The sequence below is a fragment of the Podarcis erhardii genome (assembly GCF_964252035.2).
Source record: "Podarcis erhardii genome assembly, chromosome: 8".
Taxonomy (NCBI): domain Eukaryota; kingdom Metazoa; phylum Chordata; class Lepidosauria; order Squamata; family Lacertidae; genus Podarcis; species Podarcis erhardii.
This window is the reverse complement of record NC_138499.1, coordinates 24,043,956-24,065,345: the sequence shown is the minus strand read 5'-3', so window position 1 is coordinate 24,065,345 and position 21,390 is coordinate 24,043,956. Positions and strand designations below refer to the sequence as shown.

The window sequence follows — 21,390 nt, the reverse complement described above, 5'->3', positions numbered from 1 at the left end:
GTATTTGAAAAGTAATGCCTATGTTAGATATTAGGAATCCTTTCAGTTAGTGGCAAGTTCATTGTGTCAATATTTTAGGCTGGTGCAGACATAATGCTGGGTCTTGGAAGTCTTCATTTTCTAGTTGGCAGTTAGCCTTAGTGCTTTCCCTCCTCAGTTCCTTCCCCACATTACGCCTGGTTTCATGATGCATCTGCACCAGTGCAAACAGTAATTAATGTAAACCAGGCTCCCCTGTAACCATGGTTAGCAAACTCACTCTAAACCATGGTTACAGCAACTGATTTATTAGAGATTTAACATGGAACAAGAAACCATGTTTCACACTGAGGGGAGAAGAAGGAGATGGGATGCTTTTACAAGTCTGGCTCTTCATATGGAAACTATTTTGTTTGGGGAGTCACCATTCCATCTAGAGCGGGCCATAGAGAGGCTGATTCAGATATTTAATATAAACATTTGTCAGGGTTGAACTTTATACTGATACAGTGGTACCTCGGGTTACATACGCTTCAGGTTACACACGCTTCAGGTTACAGAGCCCTCTAACCCAGAAATAGTGCTTCAGGTTAAGAACTTTGCTTCCTGATGAGAACAGAAATCGTGCTCCAGCGACGCGGCAGCAGCAGGAGGCCCCAATAGCTAAAGTGGTGCTTCAGGTTAAGAACAGTTTCAGGTTAAGAACGGACCTCCGGAACGAATTAAGTACTTAACCCGAGGTACCACTGTAATGGCATAAAGATAAAAAGAAATTGCTTTTATTTGGCTACAATGCAAAATCAGTGGTGATGGTTTTATTCCTAAGGCTAAAATCCTATACACACTTTCCTGGAAGCAGCCCCCATTTAACTTGGTTGGGCTTTCTTCTGAGTATGGGATTGTCCTGCAGGACATTAAACAACTGGTGGACTCAGCAGCAAGACTCAGCCTTGAAAAGTTCCATCAGAGTTCTTAGGGCACTTAACATCACATAGAGTGTTAATTGATTTTGCTGAGCAGCTAACTTCTTCTATCTCCAAAATTGCTTAAATTGAAAGCATTCACTGTGACGATGCAATTGAATTTAGTATTTAGTTGAATATTAAATTATTGGTATCTGGTCAAAATAATATTTTACTGATGATATTTTTTCATTAAAACTTTATTATCTAGGTTGTTACATTTGTGAATTTGTGCCAGCAGCAGTTCAGCAATATACTGGTTCAAATGTAACGTGAAAACATGAGTTGGTGGACAAAGATTGTTATAGCTGAACTAGTATTATGTTTCTTTATCTCCATAAAATAGACATTTTTCAACTTAAACGTTATTGTAAAGATCAATTCATCTAAAATATTTATTTGTGTTTGTGTCTCATTGTCCATGATTTAGATAATTATTTCTGGAAGACAGATTGTGTGTAGTTACCTCTCCGAAAGCATTGAAATGAAAGTTGTTCAGCATTACACTGGGCAGGATGGACAAGCAGTTGTAAAGGAACATTTTGACTGCCTTACACCCAAGCAGAAGCTGCCATCGTATGTCCTAGAAAACCATGAACTAACAGAGCTGAGTGTGAAAGCTAAAGGAGATGAAGACTGGTCAAGAGATGTCTCTCTCGAGTCTAAAGACACTGAATATAGCACAGTCATCCAGGTACACAGACAAATAGTTTGCAGATCAGAAGTTTGTAATTTTCTTTAAAAAAACGTAATGTGTTTTCCAAGGTAACGATTCTCTTATTATGAATGTGGATTTTGGATGAGCATAAGGATACTAATCACCCTCAAACCCATCTGCTAGAAAAAGTGCTTGTTTTCAGGATCAGGTGGGTGGGGTAGGATTAACCCTTCGTCTCCTACTACAGTCCATATTGGACCTACCCACCCAACCACTGGGAATTTGCATTGGGGGAAACTCTCATTGATGCCAATAGGAACTTTACCCCTGGTGTCAATAGGTGGGCGTAGAACCCCTGATCAAGAATGGAACCACAGTTGAAGCCATAGGGTAAAAGCCCCCCTATAACTGCCGTCTAGGTCCTTATCCAAACTTGGGCACCTTCTGTTTATTTAAATAAAAATGTGAAATTGCTAAGTGTGCAAATGGTTTCATGCATAGTTTAGCTCTATCTAAAATAATGTGCAAAAAAAGAGAGATGGATTTTCTTTGAAAACTGGTCTTCTTTTGACTTGCAGTGTGTTGCTACATCAGATGATACAAAATATTTAGCTCCACAAGGCTACCGTAACCTCAGGCAATACCTATCTTTTTTCTTGTCTGCAGGTGCCATCATCAAACAATTCCATTATTTATGTATGGTGCATGGTTTTGACATTAGAGGCCAATTCTCAAGTACAACAACGAATTGTGAGTACATTCCCCATTGCCCAAATTAATATGACCTCACATGTTCTGAAACAAATTAAGGTCAAACTGACCCACAGCAGAGATTTAGTGACAGTCTGTTAGAGCTGGAATGCTGGATCCACCGTTAAAAAGCTGAAACTGTTCTACTGCTTTGATTTTGTAGATTGTTTTCAGCCCTCTTTTTATCATGAGGAGCCATCTTCCGGATCCCATCATCATACATTTGGAGAAAAGGAGCCTGGGACTAAGTGAAATGCAAATTATTCCTGGGAAAGGGCAAGAAAAACCATTGCAAAATATAGAACCTGATTTAACCCATCACCTCACCTTCCAAGCCAGGTATGAGTTTAGCGTCGGAACAAAAGTTTACTAAAACCACCCGTTTCTCTGATGGGTAATGGAAATGCCATTGTGCAGTGTAGACTCAAGACTGATTTTTGTGTGTGAATGAACTGTGCTCAGCATGTGCTCAGATGTGCTCGATTCCTGAATTTTTCTTACAAATATTATTTTATGTATACCACTTAGAGAGCTTTTTTTATTAAGTGGCATATAAACGTTAATAAGCAAATAGGCTAAACAAATTCCAGTTGTGTCTACCACCACCTCTGCCACTGTCTGCAGCTGGCTTCTGTTGGTGGGTCCACATGTCTATTAAAAAAAAAAAATCCCACAAGCCTGAAGTCTGGTGTAGAGCACACACTCAGTTTCTCTGATTAACCCATGCAATGAATTACATCCTTGCTTTATTCTCGTGGCAGGGAAGAAGATGACCCTTCTGAATGTGCAGTCCCCATCTCGACAGCACTCATTAAGCAGATTGCCACCAAATCAAATGCAGGAGGCACTGCAAATGAAATACTTGCTGATTTCTATGGGAGCTGCAGCTCCCCCCAGTCTGTGTGGCCTTATACTAAGAAGGATTTTGTCAGGTACTGGTGTCTTGCTATTTTCCTTTGGAGTTGCACTACTTTCAATGAAATAAATACATTTCCAAATGGTAGGATCCTAAGACAACTTTTATTTCATTGAAAGAGCATCATATTTTCAGCATTTATCAATAACTTTTCTAGGTTTATCAGCTCCACCTGCCTCCTGGATAGAAAAGACACATCTTATTTTTTTTAGTTCCTTAGCTTAAGCAAATTTCAAAGCAGAGAGTGGCTTTTCATATTGCAACACATTGAAAATATTTTTAAAAATCGGAATCATATTTTCAGGGGATCATTTGCTATCATATTTGTAGGACTAAGAAACTGCCAAGGAGACTGAATGCCAGGTGTTGTCCTGAGACTACTTTTAATTCAATTATTTCAAAATGTGACTTGCTTTTTGATCCTTGAATAAAAGCCTATTTCAATCAAAGAAGAAAACCAGCCTAAATCAGGGACAGATTTGCCCTGGCAGAATCTCTTTGTATTTCAGAATCATATCTGTTATCAGGAGGCACTACAGTGTAACAAAAGCTTTATGAATGGCTAGGATGATAAACTGCAAATCTTACCAATGAATTAACCATTTTCTTTTATCTCTCCTTTGATACGTTACTTGGAAAAGCAGCGAACAGCTCACTCAGTGGGATAGCCCAATGCGAGTGAAACTGTCAGTGTGGAAGCCATGTGTGAAAACGCTGCTGATAGAACTCCTGCCATGGGCTCTGCTGATCAATCACTCCAAGTGGGATCTTTGGCTGTTTGAAGGCGAGAAGATTGTCTTGCAGATACCTTCTGGGAAAACAATGATACCTCCAAACTTTCAGGCAGGCATACTATTCAAAACAATATGCACTGTTTTGTTTTAACCATTCTCTTTTCATTTGTGTACAGGGGCAGATCAAAGGTTGCAAGGCCCACAACACATCCTACACAACATGTTTTTTATTTGTCAGTACGTGCAAACATAGACAAACATGCAAACAGTGGCAGGCTTCTTCCCCACATGGAGTCTGGGTACATCTGGTCAGTTGTTTCGTTCCTAATGTGGGGCAAGCAGTGAATATTGCAAATTCCTCCTTGCATCATAGTCAACACATCACTGCTGTGAAAAATGAGAGTATCTACCACTTTTTAAGCTATGAAGAATTGTAAAGGGAGTCTTTAATCAGGAAACGGAAAATATGGTCATTGCATTTGGAGCCCCTAAATAAACTGCACCAAGACCCTTTGAAGCAGCTTACCCATTTCCCAGTTTATAACAATAAATGGCAGCCATCTACTGTGGATTATTTCATTGTCTTAATTTTTTTTCTATGAACTATTTGACCACAGGGCCTCAAGATGGGCAATTCATTAACAGATTGAATTTTATACTGTACTACCTTGAATATACGAAAAGTAATCTCAGCCTTGGCTTATACATTTAGCCAGTTCGGCACTAAGGTAGCATGATGGAGGAGTGGCTTAAGTCCCTCTCTCCTACAAACAGCCTCTGGTGTCAACTAGGACCTGATAACCAAATGCACTGAGGCCAAGTCTGGGCCTCCCCCTGTGTTTTTTTAGGGTGTGTATGAATAGAATGCCTGCATCCAGACTATTCTTAGCCTTGAGTACAAGTCCAAACCTGCAGGGTGCCAGGAGAGTTTTGTATGCAAAAACTGAATGTGATAGCCGTTGAAAATTAGCTCAGGTGCAGAATAGGTCATTTGCAAACATCAGAAGTGCTTGCTCCTCCCCAACAATGGAAAAAAGTTTATCTTCTGTGAATGATCTTACCAAACGTATGTCTGTTGTGCTCGCAAGAGTGCATCCTCTGTGCAGTCACCTATAGAGTGAACCTAAAGGAGTTAAAGGTCATGCTTAGGGCACCAGCTAAACTGGGTACTTGGGTAACACAGTTGTTCTACCACATTACTGCTGCACCACCCACTAAATATATAGACAGACTGTGGCTTAAGGATACGGAATAGGAACATTGAATAGGACCATGAAATCTTGTGATGAAATGGAGTTCAGCATACACATTTGGCAACACTGCTTGATATCGCACAAGCAAGTTGCTGGGAAAAATATATAAAATTTAAATGTGATCAGATTTACGTTTGCGATCTCCTCTTGTCTTATATTGAGTGGAAGTATTGAAAACAGGAAGTACTGAATATGGCCCCCAATTTTTTTTATTTTTGTTTTAGGAAGCTTTTCAAATTGGCATATACTGGGCAAACACTAACACTGTGCACAAGTCAGCAGCAGTCAAGCTGGTCCACAATATGACATCACCCAAGTGGAGGGATGGAGACAATGAGGAGGTGGTGACATTGGATGAGGAAGGATTTGTTGAAGCTGAGATAAGACTTGGAGCCTTTCCAGGACACCAAAAGGTTAGAAATATTTAAGAGATTATTTCCTAATGTTGAAAGGAGAAAAAATATTATGTCATTCAGAAATATGGTAAACTAAGAACATTTACAAGATGAACTGATCAAGCATACCCAGAAGAAAACCGTAATTGGGAATGGTCCATTCATATGGATTTGTTTAAAATGGTAGAATGACCTTAGCTGCCTTCCCCGGGACAGAGTGATTGCAAAAGGAACATCAAAATCATGTCATTCAGGTGTCTTTTCAGATCCAGGACCCACGTTTAGCATTTGGGGACCCATTTCTGAATCCTTTACCATATATGTGCATGGTAGTAGTGCTCTTGTTACAACCCAACCGATCGGTGATGTAGTTCAGCTGCCTGCCAATGACAAAAATCCACTCTTACCACATGCCTGAAAGGTAACCATCCAGTCTCTGCTGCAGAACCTCTAACAAAGGGGAGCCTGCCACCTTCCAGGATAGTTTGTTCCACTTCCAAGCAGCTCGTACCATCCTAATGTATGGTTTAAATTCTTTAACTGAGGGATAAAGTGGCAGCAAACAGTGATTTGCTAATAGATTTTCTTCCTTGAAATAGTGCTTAAGGTGGTGTACATAATAGGGTTCCTATATTTTTGAGCATGAAAATGAATTATTTATTTAGCGGTTCTTACATTGTTGGAAAATATTTGTCCTTTACCTACTAATGTTCTGTTCCTGATATTATCCTGCAGCTGTGTCAGTTCTGCATTTCTTCGATTGTTCAACGTGGTATTCAGATCCTGCAGATTGAAGACAAGAGCATCATCATCAATAACACTCCATACCAAATATACTATAAGCCACAGCTATCTATTATGAAGTCTCAACTAAGAGAGGAGGTAAAATATTAACACTGTATTTTTTGTTTTAGCTTCTACAGTGGGTATAAATTTCTATTTATATAAAGGCTAAACTTCTTATTGAAAGGAAAACACTGGATCAGGACTTAATAAAAGTCACTCCTTTTAGATTGTTTTAATTGAGAACATAGATGCCACAATACAGTTGACCATGGTAATTAACTTGTGATCTCTGCATAGTTGCGGATCTTGATACTGTGTAGAATTAGTTCTGCTTGGTCCCCATATGTTCAGAAGCTGAAGGCTGCTGTTGAAACAGAGGCAGCATAATCCATCATAGCTATTGAAACAGTTCTAAGAATTCCCATATAGAAAAGGTGTATCTGGTTTATAAGCAGTGGGAAATAAGCCTCATTGAATTCACTGGGTCTTACTTCTGAGTAGGCAGTGTACTGTCAGGGACTTGAATCAACTGTACTTGCTGATAATAGCAAAAATGAATAATAGCTATATTTATTTATTTAAATTATTTTATAATCCAGTCTTCATTGTTCACCCAATCCCAGAACCAGGAAAAACATAAAAATTCGGTAAGGCAATATTTCATTTAAATACAAAACGTAACATCAAAATATGATGTTGTTATTGCTGCTGCTGTAGTTGTTGTTAACTTTTTATACAACAACGTAGCCAAGAAAGGGGCACCACTTTAACCAAATGCTCGGGTGAGTAACTACATTTTTACCTGACGGCAAAACTCCATTCACATTGTTGCGAACTGCACCTGAAAGCGATGCCACTATTGAGAATACCCTCTCACAAGTTGTCGCAAGCCATATCACAGAGAGCTGAGGCACCATGAGGAGTCTGGGCAGGTATATAAGGGAATAGGGGTGTTTCACGTATACGTACAAGAAATGCATGTATAAAATAAACTAATCAGATGATATTCACGAACAGATACCACTGCAGTTGTAAAATGCTGTAATTTCAGAAATCTAAAAAGCAAGTAATGTAAAGTTCATGGTAGTTTGCAAGCATGAGTATAAAAACCAGAAGCAGCAGTCATGTGTGTGATGCTAGCAGGACAGTCCACTGGGAGCAGGGAGGAGAATGGAAGCAAGAGGCAGCATTTGCTGATCCACTTTAGGTAGCAGAATATCTTGGCACAGCTCTGCATAGGTCTATCAGGGAGAAAAATGCACATCCTATATTGCAGTTGTTCACAACTCTTTAGAGATGCTTCACAGTTCTTTGAGTACTATTGCCCTGGATTATCTGGGAAATACATCTTTCATTGGTGTATTAAATGACAGGCAGACTGTTCTGGATACAAATGAATGCTTTGGCTTTAATTTAAAAAAATAATCAATGCAAACTTATTTAAAACGTACGTTATAAAAGCTCACATTACTTCAGATTACGTTCAGATTCTTGGGTATTGAATTACAAGAGGATCTGTCCTGGAGTGTCAACACAAGGGGGCTTGTGAAGAAGGTGCAGCAGAGACTGTACTTTCTGAGAATCCTAAGGAAAAACCATCTTCCACAGAAACTGCTGCTTGCCTTCTATCACTGTGCCATTGAGAGCGTGCTCACTTATGGCTTATGTGTGTGGTACGGAAGCTGTACTCCCCAGGACAGGATGGGGTTGTGCAGAGTTGTGAAGGCAGCAGAGAGCATTGTTGGCTGCCCACTCTCCACCTTAGAGCAGATTTATGCCACAAGGTGCCATAGGAAGGCACTGGACATAGTAAAAGATCCATCGCATCCTGGTCACTGTCTCTTCGAGCTCCTGCCGTTGGGACGGAGATACGGAGCGATCTTGGCCCTGAATGGGAAACCTGGACTTTGAAAGTCATCTAATCTTCCTTGCTGTATTATACTGTATTGTTTTAATTAGTGTTTTTATAGTTGTTCTGATTTTGTGTGGAGTGCCCTACCTGGGTGGATGGAGCAGCCAAGTAATTTTCGTTGTCCCTGAGAGGGGGCAATGACAATAAAGATGATGATGATGATGATGATGATGATGATTTGGATTTATGAAACTACTGTTTTACACTGCTTCTCCTACAAGTTTTTGGCATTACCACTCAGTGCCTGACTATAAGGATATCCTACTATACCAGTGCTTTTTTCGGGGGGGGGACACAGGGGGGCGCATACCCCTAAACATTTTGTGAATCTAAGTTTGGCCTCGTTGAGGGGCAGTATTTCAATATGAGTAGGAAAATGAGAGTACCCCTAAACATTTTTTAGAAAAAAAGCATTGTACCATACCAAAGAGAAGTGGACGCAGGCAAGATGTTTGGAGATTTAATGTAACCTTGTGAATATTTTGAATTGTGCGCCTTACAAATTCTGCAGAAACTGAAGACTTGCATTAAATAGCTATGTACTCCCTTCCTTGTTTCCTTCCTAGTACTTGCAAGTTCCAGACAGCAGTACATTCAGCATCTGCTCAGCTACAGAGACAGACACTGCCAAAGCAAGTTCTGTTGTTTTTTGGGACTTGATGCCTGATATTACCCAGCCAGTTTCTGATATGCTCCCTCTTCAAAAGTACATGTTGCTAAGCTTCAAACATAGCATTAATCGCCACGCCATTTCATGCTGGAGCCCGCCAGCTGTCATCCGGCAGGAATTCCCAAGGCAGAGTATAGCTGTACCCCTTGGAGGCAGAGCTGAAAATGGATTCTGCACCAGGTATGTAGAATGCGTGTGAAGGAGCTTTATATTGACAGGCAGAGGGCAATGCCAGTCTTCAAAAATGCAAGGGGTTTATTTAAAAGTTAAAATAGTGAGGCTGGTCCTCAGTAATGTTATAGGCCAGGCATCCCCAAACTCGGCCCTCCAGATGTTTTGGGACTACAATTCCCATCATCCCTGACCACTGGTCCTGTTAGCTAGGGATGATGGGAATTGTAATCCCAAAACATCTGGAGGACCGAGTTTGGGGGTGCCTGTTATAGGCTCTTAAATACAAATAGAGTGTTCTGCTTTTAATTGCTTAAGCTTTGTAATTTTTGATATGAAAAATGATTTTGTTCTCTCTTCATCTACTTTAGTAACACTTTAGTAGCATCTTGATAGCTTGAGAAATAAATGTGCTCTCAGATAGCTTGTGAACAATTATACTTTTAATAATCCAATTGTATGTGTCTCTGTCTTCTACAGCAGTTTGGGAAGAAAGTTAGCTATTTAAAATGGCACAGTATATGTTAAAAGAGGAGGGGGCGGGGAAACTTGTCTGGGAACTGAGAAGGGAATACTGAGAAGTCGGTAGGAAATATAGAAAACTTTCCAAGTCTGAAAGGCTGCCTATATCTAAAATTGCATCCCCTTTTGAAAATAAGCCACTCCGTGTAGTAAAAATTCCACTGCTTCATAGAAGAGATGATTTCTGTTTCCTGCCTCCAAAACTGATGTTGTTCTTACTGTATGATGCAGATCTAAATAAAGAGCTATACAGAGCCACGTAAGATCAGAATCAGCCATATGGTATTGCCCTTGCTGTGAGCTGTGTGGGAGATGCTTTGAAGACAATGTGTGCTTCAATCTCTGAGCATTGAGGAGGGAATACCTATATCAATTCAATTACTCAGCAGTGACTGTTCTGGGTGATTTATGAATGATGTGGCTGGACTCAAAGAGATTCCAATATGGGCCTTAGAAGAAAGGATGCTGACAAAATACAGTGATCCTAACAGGCGAGAGCAGGAGTCAAAAGCTGGATTATGAGAAAGAAGAAACTGTTCCCTCTTCCAAACTGACACATTTTTATCTTTACATATTCTTGGGGGGGAAATCACTCTAATAGAATAAAGGTGAACAGGCAGCTTTAAAAAGAATATGTGCGAACAGGAATTTGTCTGTGAGCCCAATGATGTAGGCATCACTGTCAATGGGCATGATGCATGATGCAGTGCCCATCAACCCCAACCAGGTTCAGGGATGTTGGGAGTTGTAGTCCCACATCCAGAAGAGACCCATTGGCGGGAGGCTTCTTTCTGTTTCATTGGATTTTTATTGCTTTTTTGCATTTCTTTTGTACCAGCAGCATGCAAGTTGCTTTACAGTGTATGCTGGTTTTCTATGCAAGAAGGCTACTTAATAGAATTACCATCAAAGGTTACTTAGAAAATAAAGTTTCTTTTAAAATCCGTGAAAACCAAGGCCACCATCATGCAAACTTTTGAACTTAAATATGTTCGTAGGAAGTTTGATCCTTTGTTGACATTGTTCCCTTCTCTTTCTTTTGAACTTCATGTTGCTGGACACGCAGCCACTTTTTTTTTAAGTGGGCAAGTATTCATGAGATCTTGGTTTTAACTTCCCATAACTGGTTGTTCTTTCATACATTACTACATTGGTATGAAATTTGTAACAGTAAATTAAGTTGACTTTCAGATGTCTAATGTTACAATCTTGTTCGCTTTAGAGCTATTGCGCTGACTTATCAGGAACATCTTGGGGTGACGTACTTAACTCTATCAGAAGATCCTAGTCCTCGCATCATTATCCACAACAGGTGTCCTGTCTCATTGCTTGTGAAAGAGAACATCAAAGGTATGTGATTTATCCTGCTTCAACATAAAATTTAAGCCTTTGAATTAATTGCCTTGCTTGCCTCTTAAATTCTTAATTTAAGAAGTGTGCTCAGAATTAACATATTTAATTCAAGAAGCAGTTTGTGTACAAAGAGGATATGAAAGGGGGGTCTGAAAAATAAGCAAAAAGCAATAATTGTATTTCCTGATAATTTCTTGGGCAGAGTTTGTTACAGTCTAGCTTGTGTGTGTGCATTGAAATCAGATGAAACTGTGCCATAAATACAAACATCTTTCCTTAAAGAGCTTTCTGGATCTTTTATTAAATTCCAGACACGCCAAAGTTTGATATTTACTGCAAGCACATTCCAGCTGAAAGCTCAGTACACCATGAACTTTATCATCAAGTTTCCGGCTATCCAGATTGCAAAACCAAAGACCTGGTGCCCAGCATCCTTTTGAAAGTTGTATCATCAGAGGAATTAACAAATGAATGGAGTGATTTTGTGGATATTAATAACCAAGGCACACAGGTTAGTTCTTTGTTTTAATTCTGCATTTCCAGTGTGGTAAAATGATAATGTGAGCATAGAGTTAAATAAATTTAACATCCTCATCTTAAAACACAGTTGGTTGGAAGTAATTGTGTTTTAGAATTAGGGTCCAAACACAACCATAATTAGTAAATGGGGGAAATTTCATGTTCAACCCCCATTAAAATGATTAGAAATTGAACTTAAGATGTTTGTGGGGGACTCCCACTCATTTCCATGGTGGTTTGTGCAAGGAGGGAAATGTAATATCTAATGGAATTTTTGTTTCCCTTGCACCAGAAACTTGTTGCCATTGTTGTGACCATTGCTTTGGCACCGAATGTACACAGGATCTCACAGGATCGTGGGACATTTGCTTTTTCAGTCCAGGCATTAATTTAAGCCAGTGGTTTCAACCAGTGTGCTGGGGTGCCTTGAATGATGATCGGGGTGCTATGGGCAAAACTGGCCTCTGTCCCTCTTTCCTTCCCTCCCACCTCTGATGCCCTCTTGCATCTCTGCCTCCCAAAGGCTTGCACAGCTGTTTATTGCAGCAGCCCTGGCTACAAGCTTCCCAGGCGAATGGTGCCTCTGGCAGGCAACTCTCTTTGGGGTGGGGGCGCAGCTCAGAGACCAGGGTTGGCAGCTGTGGCTGTACAGAGGACTCCCAAGGAGAGGGGAGGGGAGAGGAGACTCAGGAAACAGTCCACAAGGGAGGGTGTTCAAAAAAGGGTGAGAGGCTGCCAGCTCTGCAGGCAAGGGGTGACATAATTGGGCTCCTGGGCTCCACAGGGGTGCCACAGAAATAATATAGTTGGTTAAGGGAGCTATGGACTCAAGAAGGTTGAAATCCTCTGATTTAAGCTAAGTGTTCTTTCTTTGTCTAGTAAGAAAGCTATGTATGTATTTACTGAAATTCACATCTGCCATCCACGATCAGAGGCAGCTCTGGCTCAGATTCCAAAGTTATTTGATTGAAGTGTTCAGAAATAGGCAAGAGTTGCAAGGGGTGGGGGAGCACTTTCCACAATGCGAGATTAAAAGGATACTTGGTGAAAAGAATGTCTCTAAATGTAAAGAAACGAAATAGAAATACTTCCTCCACTGTGTTTATTTGACCTGTAGAATTAATTGCCATCAGGAAATCTTCAAAGAAATAATTTAGCAAGATGTTGTTTCATATATCAGAGCAGTGCTGTGGCCACTAATAACATTTGTAAGCCAAGATAAGGGTAGTACGGAAACAAAAACTAATTTATCTAGCTTTTAATAACATGGTTGGTTTTGGAATGGGTCCTTCCTCTCTGCTGTGAAGTTAGTGCATTCCAGGGTTATTCACCTGACTCGAAAGCAAATGAACATGGGTCACTGGGAGGGATATTGTTAAATGGCTCCAGCCAATGGCACTATGATGCAGTTACAGTAAATGAATTCTGGACCAATTAATTATTAAGATACAGCATTTAGATATAGCAATGTTTCTACTATCAATAAACCTGGGAAATAGAAAGTGGATCTGACCTCTGTAATTTTTCTTTAAGAAATGCACATTCCTTTGGTGGAATGTGTAGATTCTTCAGTTTCCAAAGCCAACTAGACTGCCCACTTTTGCTTCTGCCTTAATCAGTCGGGGATTCAGATGATTACTTATTACTGAGATTATTCGTTCTCCCCATTTCTTCTGCAGCTTTGGCTTTATCAGTGCCTTTGTCAGGTCTCGCCAATAAACCACCTCAGTAGGAGCACCATATTTGTACTGGTGTTTGTTACTGTGGGTGGCAACTAGTGTTCCCCCCCCCCAATTGCCCGGTCAGTTTTTTTCTGCCTCGTCCTGTTCCGTTCGAGGTTCTCTTTCACCAGATCATTTCTTGTTGTTGTTTAGTCGTGTCCGACTCTTCGTGACCCCATGGACCAGAGCACGCCAGGCACTCCTGTCTTCCACTGCCTCCCACAGTTTGGTCAAACTCATGCTGGTAGCTTCGAGAAGACTGTCCAACCATCTCGTCCTCTGTCGTCCCCCCCCCCTTCCATCTTTCCCAACATCAGGGTCTTTTCCAGGGAGTCTTCTCTTCTCATGAGGTGACCAAAGTATTGGAGTCTCAGCTTCAGGATCTGAAGGGTAGATCATTTCTACCCTTCTCTTATTCTCACTTAGCAGAAGCAGACTGGATGGCTTTACAACTGCATTTTAAACTATGCTAAGAGTCCCAGTCTACATTCACATGGTACCAGGAGTGTTGCATCCCTACTTGTGCTGCTACTGGAGTGGAAACCATCATTGCTTTTCCATCAAGGCATTCGAGGGAAAGCTTGGCCAGGGCTCCTAATCTGACCCCACTATATACACACAAATGCACACAGCCCAGGAGCAAATGTTTGCCTCCCATTTCCCTATCTAGCTCCCCCCGCCCTTGTTCTTTGCCCACATTCTTTGATCCAAGCGAAGGAGGGAAGACTGGACAGGAATAGGAAAGATGTGCTCAGGCCTTACATTTTCTGTATCTCCATAATTAATGATTTGGTTTTCTGAGAATATTATTACATAATCCTCTTGAAGAAGAGAACTTGTTTGGTTGCCAGGCTTTGTAATGCCACATGTCGGGCATGAAGTCCCTCCAGATGTTGTTGGATTCCAACTCCCATCAGATCCATCCATCTTGGTCAGTGGGCAAGGATAATGGGAGTTGTAGTCCAGCAGCATCTGGAAAACCGCACTCTGCCATATGAAGATACCTCCACATGTGGGTGCTGTGTCCATGGTGGGCTGGATTGGGACCATAATATTTTGCGCCTGGAAAAATGTATGTTTCCCAGGTAAATGCATTCATAACCATTGTGGTTGTTCATCTGTTGGGTGTAGCTTATTTCTGAGAGGGGTTTGTGCCATTCCTCTTCTGGCTTCAGTTACATTCTGCTAGCTGTTCAATCTTGCCATGGCATACTGTAAACATTTTTTCCATAGGTGGTGCATATGAAAGTTGGCATTGATTTTCTGCATTCTTAACAGAGACTTGCATTTTATTGCTATTGCACCATTTAGCTCTTGGCTTTCCTTTAGATATTTTCTATTTCATAAATAGAACCTTCTTGGCTTGTGTGTTCAACCTGCCTTGGTGTAGTTCCATAAAATCCACTCTGCATGCTGCCGTTTGGTTTCTTCTTCCATAAAAAAACAAAAACCCAAGCATTGCACTCTTGTCTATGGAAAAAGTAGATCAGGCTACAGCTATAACAACATTTCCAAGTTGTCAGAGCTGTTTAAACCAAGAGAGCTACCCCCAAAACTGTATGTCTTGCAAACCACTGCATGTTACATAATGTTCCTGCTGATACAGATTCTGCACTCCCCTTTGATTGGCTCCTTTGATTTCTCAAAAATAGCATTGGAAAAAAATGAAAACCGTTTTATATTTAATGTTGCCTCTATGTAATTTCCTGAGAAATAAGCTTTTCTAAGTGTTAATCCCACAACCCCATACTTGAGGTGTTTGGAATCATGCTGAGTTCTTCCTTTCCAAAGCGGCATCAACAGCAGTAAAATTATCTAGGGCAGATTATTGCTTCATGAACAAATGTGCTACTGCCCAAACTGTGCTGTTTTCTCTGCTTTTATTTTCACCTGAAATAAAGAGATGGTGTTACCTTCACCATAACAAACGATAGAAAGAAATGTCGGTGTTCTGGAAAAAATTGTTAATACAATCCTGATCTGTTTGCTTTGGTATTGAGACAAAAAGAAAGGAGGGCCACACTGAAAATTGCCAGAGAAGGTAAAAGAGAGGTGAACCTTAAGCACCCCATCCCCCCAAAAATCTACTTTCCTCAGGGACAATTGTTTCTCCTATTTAATTTTTTAAAATGATTCCTCAGAATGCTCTTTAACATAAGATGTTCTCCTGGAACATTTCTTTAGACTCCTTTTTTAAAGGATTACCTCCCTTCTTGCTTCACCACTCGTTTAGACCCACAGCCTAAATTTGAATGTCTGGCCATCCGAGTCTTTATTTTGGTAGGCCAGGGGACCTGCTCCACAGTAAAGCCATAGATCAGGGGTAGGGAATCTTTTTCAGCTCAAGGGGCCACATTCCTCCATAGGCAACTTTTCAGGAGCCACATGCTACTGATGGGCAGGGGTCAGAAACAAAAGTGGGTAGCAGAACGATGGATATGGCTCTCCTGTAGTAGGCCACATGGCTAGCTGCACCTCAGTGAGGAGAACCTTCCACAGACTTTGAACTGCCACTGAAAGTTCCTTTTCCATGGGCCCCACTGCTGTGCGCTCAGTCATGTATAGGGTTGACCAGTTTGGCTGTGAAGTAGACACAGTGCTAAAATGTCCATAACAAGCATGCCAGAGCTGGAAGAGTTGCCAGACGGGAGTGCCTGTGTAACTTAATCCAATATTGTGCTAACTTCTGAGGTATTCCCGTCTTCGCGCCAGTTTTATGTGAAATGTGAAATAGTTATGAAAAGTTACATATGAAACATCAAAAATGAATCACGTTGAAGAGAACGCTTCCCTTTTCCATGCAGTGGAAGCATTTTTACACTGGTGACTTTTAAACACTTTTCCACGCTACTAGGCCATAGTAGTACTGAGATTATGAACGTCTTGGTGGCATGATGAAGTGAATGATACTTCAAATAGCAGCCTGCAAATGGATATCAGTGGTCAAAGTACAAGATATTTTAGGCCATAGTTTCACATAAAGGTTAGTCAAATTATGTAGAACTCTGTCATTAGACTCCTGTTTCTCCCCTCTCTCCCCTACTGCTAATAGGAAATTCTGCTGTTTTGAGGAATGTGGTAATGTATGTTTATATGCTGCCTTGCTTGTGCAGTAATATACATACTACAAGCCTTTTTTGAGTTTCTGCCTCACAGAAATGATTGCAGGACTGTGCGGCATACAACATGTGGCAGTGTGCACAAGCAAGCAAAACTAATGGCAAGAGTGAGGTAAAGAAAAAAGTCTTGTGCCATGTCCAGTTCTGGTGGCTTTTAAAGAAACCAGATGTTTGAATTGTTGGATCTTTGTGTCTGATGCCGTAGGAAATCTGCTTTTATTATTTCACTTGAAACAGAAAGTTAAAACTAAAAGCTGCAATTTCCAAACAAGTTGTGTCACTATATTTGTACAGATGTCTATAGAACTACGTTGGAGTAAGTTGGAGTCCAAAGAGTATTAACATTAATTGGCTCAAGGTGTAGCTGTATTTCATAAATTTCTAAGTAAGCGTTTTCTCCGCTTCTAGATTGTGTTCTTAACTGGCTTTGGCTACGTTTATGTGGATATTGCTCATCAGTGTGGAACAATAATTGTCACTTTAGCGCCTGAAGGAAGACCAGGACAACAGATCAGTTTGAACAGGTATGCTAAAATTGCTTTAGAAGGTCATAAAGGAGAATTTTCCCGTGTTCAGTCCTTTAGGTGTGAAGTGACTTATTAAATCTAGGACAACTATTTGTTTTGTCTAGTGTTGCTGCGTATGTGTTGCGTATGTTTAGACCACATGTTAACTTTTTGTATATCACAGTAAAACATGACAATCTTAACATCTGAGGTCATGTCACCCTAGGATAAACACGAAATGCCTGGTACAATAAACAAGGCTAAGAGAGGACACACAAGTTTAAAGTTTATTTGGCCAGATTGGCAGTCCTTACTTGCATAGAACTCCCATTGAGATCTGTGGGAGTTCTCACTCATGATGCAGGGCAGAAGAATGGTCCTAGGCAAACTAGGTAGTCAATCATCTTTATTACAGCTCCTTGTGCCCCAAAGTTACAAAACCTTTGTTGCAAGCCACACTCAGCTTGAATTATAACATCACCTTTTTATAACAGTTGAAGTTCTTGGCTTCCAGAGGTGCATCACAGAAAGAGCAGGGTGTGTTTTTGTGGATTTTGCTTATATGCCCTATAATGGAAGTATTAATACCCATGAAATTAGTGATTCCCCGTGCTTAGTAGCCCACTTATTAGTTAAGTTTTGCCAAGAGTAGTTAATGCTATAAAGCAAGCAACCCATCATCAGTTTAAAATAGTTACAGTGATTTAATAAGGGAATATATTGCTTCCATAATGTGAAGTTAATGATCCATATTAGAAACGCTCTGTTTTGTCTGCTGCAAAAGAGCCAAAAACATAACATGTGACAACGTGTGAGGATATTTTACGTTGTCTGCTTTAGCTTTATGCTACATTGCAAGTACGACCAAGAACTACTGTGCATAAAATGTTATCGTGAAGGTCAAATATATCTTTATGTTAAATGGGTGGGGAGGATGTAACTTGGCATAGACAAGCAATAATACCTCTTTGTATGCTTTGGCTGTAGGTATTTTGATCTCTAAATCTGGTTCCTATTTATAACATTTGCACATTGACGTACCTGATTATCATTTTTTCCCTTGGCTAATTTCATTTGAAATTGGAGGAAACTAGTTGCTGTTGTTTCTCCCCACCCCCCACAGAACTCAAGAGCAGAGCCTCCTTCTTAAAATGTTCATCAGCCAGCTGAGCCTCACTGTATATGATGACGTCACGAGCCCAAAAACATCGTCTGAACTTTTGCGGTTCACAGTCGACCACATTTACCTTCATATGGTTCCAGTTGCCAGCTACCTTAGGCCTCTCTCTCATGAATTTCACGGAGAGGCCACAAGTGGCCTTCAGCAGTTTTATACTCTCCATATCTATTGTGGAGACCTGCAGCTGGACAATCAGCTTTACAGCAAATCCAATTTCCATTTTCCTGTCTTGCTGTGCCAGGGAGAGAAAAACGAAACCACACAGTGGACCAAAGTGCACAACCTCATGGTATCCAACAAAGATCTGGAAGAATATAATGAAAATTCCTTCATCAAACTCTGCCTCACTCTGTCGGAAGAGCAGAATTTGCTGTTTCATGTGAATGACCTCAGCTTTGAAATGAAACCAGCCAGGTTATATGTAGAAGACACATTTGTTTATTACATCAAAACTTTATTTGAGACCTACCTGCCAGACAGCAAAGGCATTTGCCATTCTGCAGAAGCCTCGGCTATTAGCCGGATACTTCCTGAACCAGTAAGGCAGCATGCAAATGCTTTAGCCAATCCAGTGAAATTAAGGAAGTTAGCAATCCAGCCGGTGAGCCTCTTGGTCAGCGTCCATGCTTCCCTGAAGCTCTATATTGCTTCAGATCACACTCCTCTCTCCTTCTCTGTGTTTGAACGAGGACCCATTTTTACAACTGCCAGGCAGCTCATTCATGCGTTGGCCATGCATTATGCTGCAGGAGCATTATTCAGAGCAGGTATGTTTGTTCCATATTTGTACCTTTTTGACATAGCCCAATGTTTGCAGCATGTGACTAAGTGCGTGAAAACAGACAATTCAGGGTACACTTGATTACACACCAATGATGATCAACAAGCTTAAATCCACATAACTATGATCAGGCTGCCTGTTGGTTTTTGTTGGGGAAGTCAAAGATGACCAAGGCTTGGACATCACATTGAGTAAAATGATAGATCTAAAAATGCTATGAATGTGAAATAGTAGAGATCAACATTCTCTTGCAGGCTATTTGCAAAGCCTGTAAGAAATATGGGAATAGTATTCTGATTTTCTTTCTTTTGTCCTAGCCAGCCTGCACAACTCAGAATTCATAGCAACTAATTCCTAACATGAACTCAACAAAAGGAATTTCTTTCATGAAATTATTGAATCTGTCTCGATACATTTGAGGCAAATTATGCCATTGAACACTGTTTTCTTGTTCAATCTCCTTTTGGCTGCCGTTTATGATTAGCAATCTGTCTTTCTTCACAGAATCCTCATGCTAGACTGGCACACAGATGTTTATTGTCCTTTGATCTGAAGAGTGTGTTTGTTTTACTGATTCTTTCCCATACAAGATCAATAGTGAGCAAACAGTCTATTAGATTAATGGATACCTTGTCTCACTTCCATACATGTGCATTCATAAAGTGACTCCATCTCTGCTGTACCTTTGCTATATAGGAACATGTACGTTGCAGTGAAAAGGAGACTAGCCTTTGATCACCCACAGCCAATGCACAATTGCTTTTGCTGAAATATGATCATTATCTTTCTCCATGCCAATTGCTGTTGGGCCCTGTACCATTCAACAGTCTGTGAACCACTTTTATTGTGTGTTATGTGCAATTAAGAAAGTCCTACTTATTCAACAGTCACATGCACATTATAACACCATAACCAGATAGGCTACTTGTAGGAACTTGGAGTGCTCTTTGATCATAACCGATTCTCTTATAGTGCAAGCCCATGCAGGGGCACATTCATCTACATCAGGGTTTCCTAAACTTGGGTCTCCAGCTGTTTTTGGACTACAGTTCCCATCATCCTTGACCACCAGCCCTGCTAGCTAGGGATGATGGGAGTTGTAGTCCAAAAACAGCTGGAGACCCAAGTTTAGGAAACCCTGATCTACATGGACTGGAACACAAGTGACATGCTATGCATAAAGAAGATTCTGGCTTGAGTTCCTGGCATCTCCCAAACCTCTATGAAAGACCTATGCCTGAGACCATGAAAAGCTACTACTAGTCAGAGTTGAAAATACTGGATTACAATAGCATATAGGACGAATAGATTGATTTGGTATAAAGCAGTGCTATATGTTCATTTGTCATTCATTCATTCATTCATTTATTTAAGTTGTATCGTCAATAATGATGGCTTTCCTCATGACAGTCCCATCACTTGGTTGTGCAAATTGGATACAGGGCCAATTCAAACAGTCTAACAGATCAAACTTCTTAGGATAACAGTGAAGTGGTATACAGTCTGAAAGGTGAGCCTCAGAATCCCTTACGGCAGGGATGATTCACTTGTGACCCTCCATTTGTTGGACTGTGATTCCCATCATCCCTGATCATAGGTCATACTGGCTGGGGCTAATGCGAGCTGGAGTCTCATAACAACCAGAGGGCCACAGGTAAACTACACCTGCCTTACAATGTTACAGGGGATGTTAGGGCGCAAAGCTTGCTATAAATGTGATTTGTGTATTGCACTCAAGTATCTTCTGCAACATTTGCATCCTGGTGTGCATATGCAGCTATTTGGGATGGTGCCTGATGAGACACTGCCATTTGGCTGAGTCCCAAGAACGAAAAAAACTCTTCAAGTGGTTTTTGTAGTTTCACATATTTGCAGCAGGATCAGATAAACCCCAAAGGCATAAGTCTTGCTATATATGCACATGTTGGCGGAAGCAGCAGCCAGTCAGCAGGTCCCTGTGGAATGTACCCACACATATTTTTTAATGTAAATCCTAGTATATAATAGACAGGTTTGTGATGGTCATGATGATGATGATAATTTTAATTGATACACCACCCTATACCTTGAGCCCTTACTAGCGTTTGGTTGCATTCATTTGAATCTTTCCTCCACTTGTGTTCAAGCCGTCTCCCAGCTTGTTTCCTCGCCCTAAGCTCTGGAGTGTACAAACTTGAGCTATGCTACTCAAACCACTGAAACCAAACTTCATAAGCATTGACCGTTTTTCTAAAGAGGACTGTCTCTGGGACTTCTCCATTCTAGGGCTCTGAACAAACTGCACAGCACAGAGGAACTGATTTTGCCCTCAAACAGGCGCCAGCTTAGGCCTTAGGGTGCCAGGACGAAGGAGAGGAGCAGGTTTTTTGGGGGGAGGGGGTGTTTGGTAGCCTGTTTGTGAATTAGCTGTTCAAGCTCACTGTAGAGTCAGTGAAAAGGCATAGCTGTTAGTATATGAGACTCTGAAAAAGGGGAAGTCAAAAGAAGACTTTTAAGTTTCAGT

The 21,390-nt window shown here is 40.8% G+C and overlaps 2 protein-coding genes across 6 annotated transcripts in view; both read left to right on the top strand.

Annotated features, from left to right (window-relative positions):
* The window catches only part of POLR2K (RNA polymerase II, I and III subunit K), a 245,521-nt gene that overhangs the window by 94,446 nt on the left and 129,685 nt on the right, over positions 1–21,390 (top strand). The gene's annotated exons all lie outside the window — the stretch shown is intronic.
* Positions 1–21,390, top strand: part of VPS13B (vacuolar protein sorting 13 homolog B) — a 357,420-nt gene that overhangs the window by 319,065 nt on the left and 16,965 nt on the right. For 4 of the 5 annotated variants that reach the window (XM_081873883.1, XM_081873885.1, XM_081873881.1 and 1 more), the window contains exons 45-56: positions 1,372–1,635; positions 2,266–2,349; positions 2,513–2,688; positions 3,111–3,281; positions 3,907–4,108; positions 5,477–5,665; positions 6,383–6,529; positions 8,912–9,195; positions 10,931–11,058; positions 11,373–11,572; positions 16,829–16,944; positions 18,050–18,873. In XM_081873883.1, coding sequence (XP_081730009.1) covers positions 1,372–1,635; positions 2,266–2,349; positions 2,513–2,688; positions 3,111–3,281; positions 3,907–4,108; positions 5,477–5,665; positions 6,383–6,529; positions 8,912–9,195; positions 10,931–11,058; positions 11,373–11,572; positions 16,829–16,944; positions 18,050–18,873 — 2,785 coding nt within the window. The remainder of the gene's footprint in view (positions 1–1,371; positions 1,636–2,265; positions 2,350–2,512; positions 2,689–3,110; positions 3,282–3,906; positions 4,109–5,476; positions 5,666–6,382; positions 6,530–8,911; positions 9,196–10,930; positions 11,059–11,372; positions 11,573–16,828; positions 16,945–18,049; positions 18,874–21,390) is intronic. The other variant, XM_081873882.1, reaches the window with a different exon arrangement.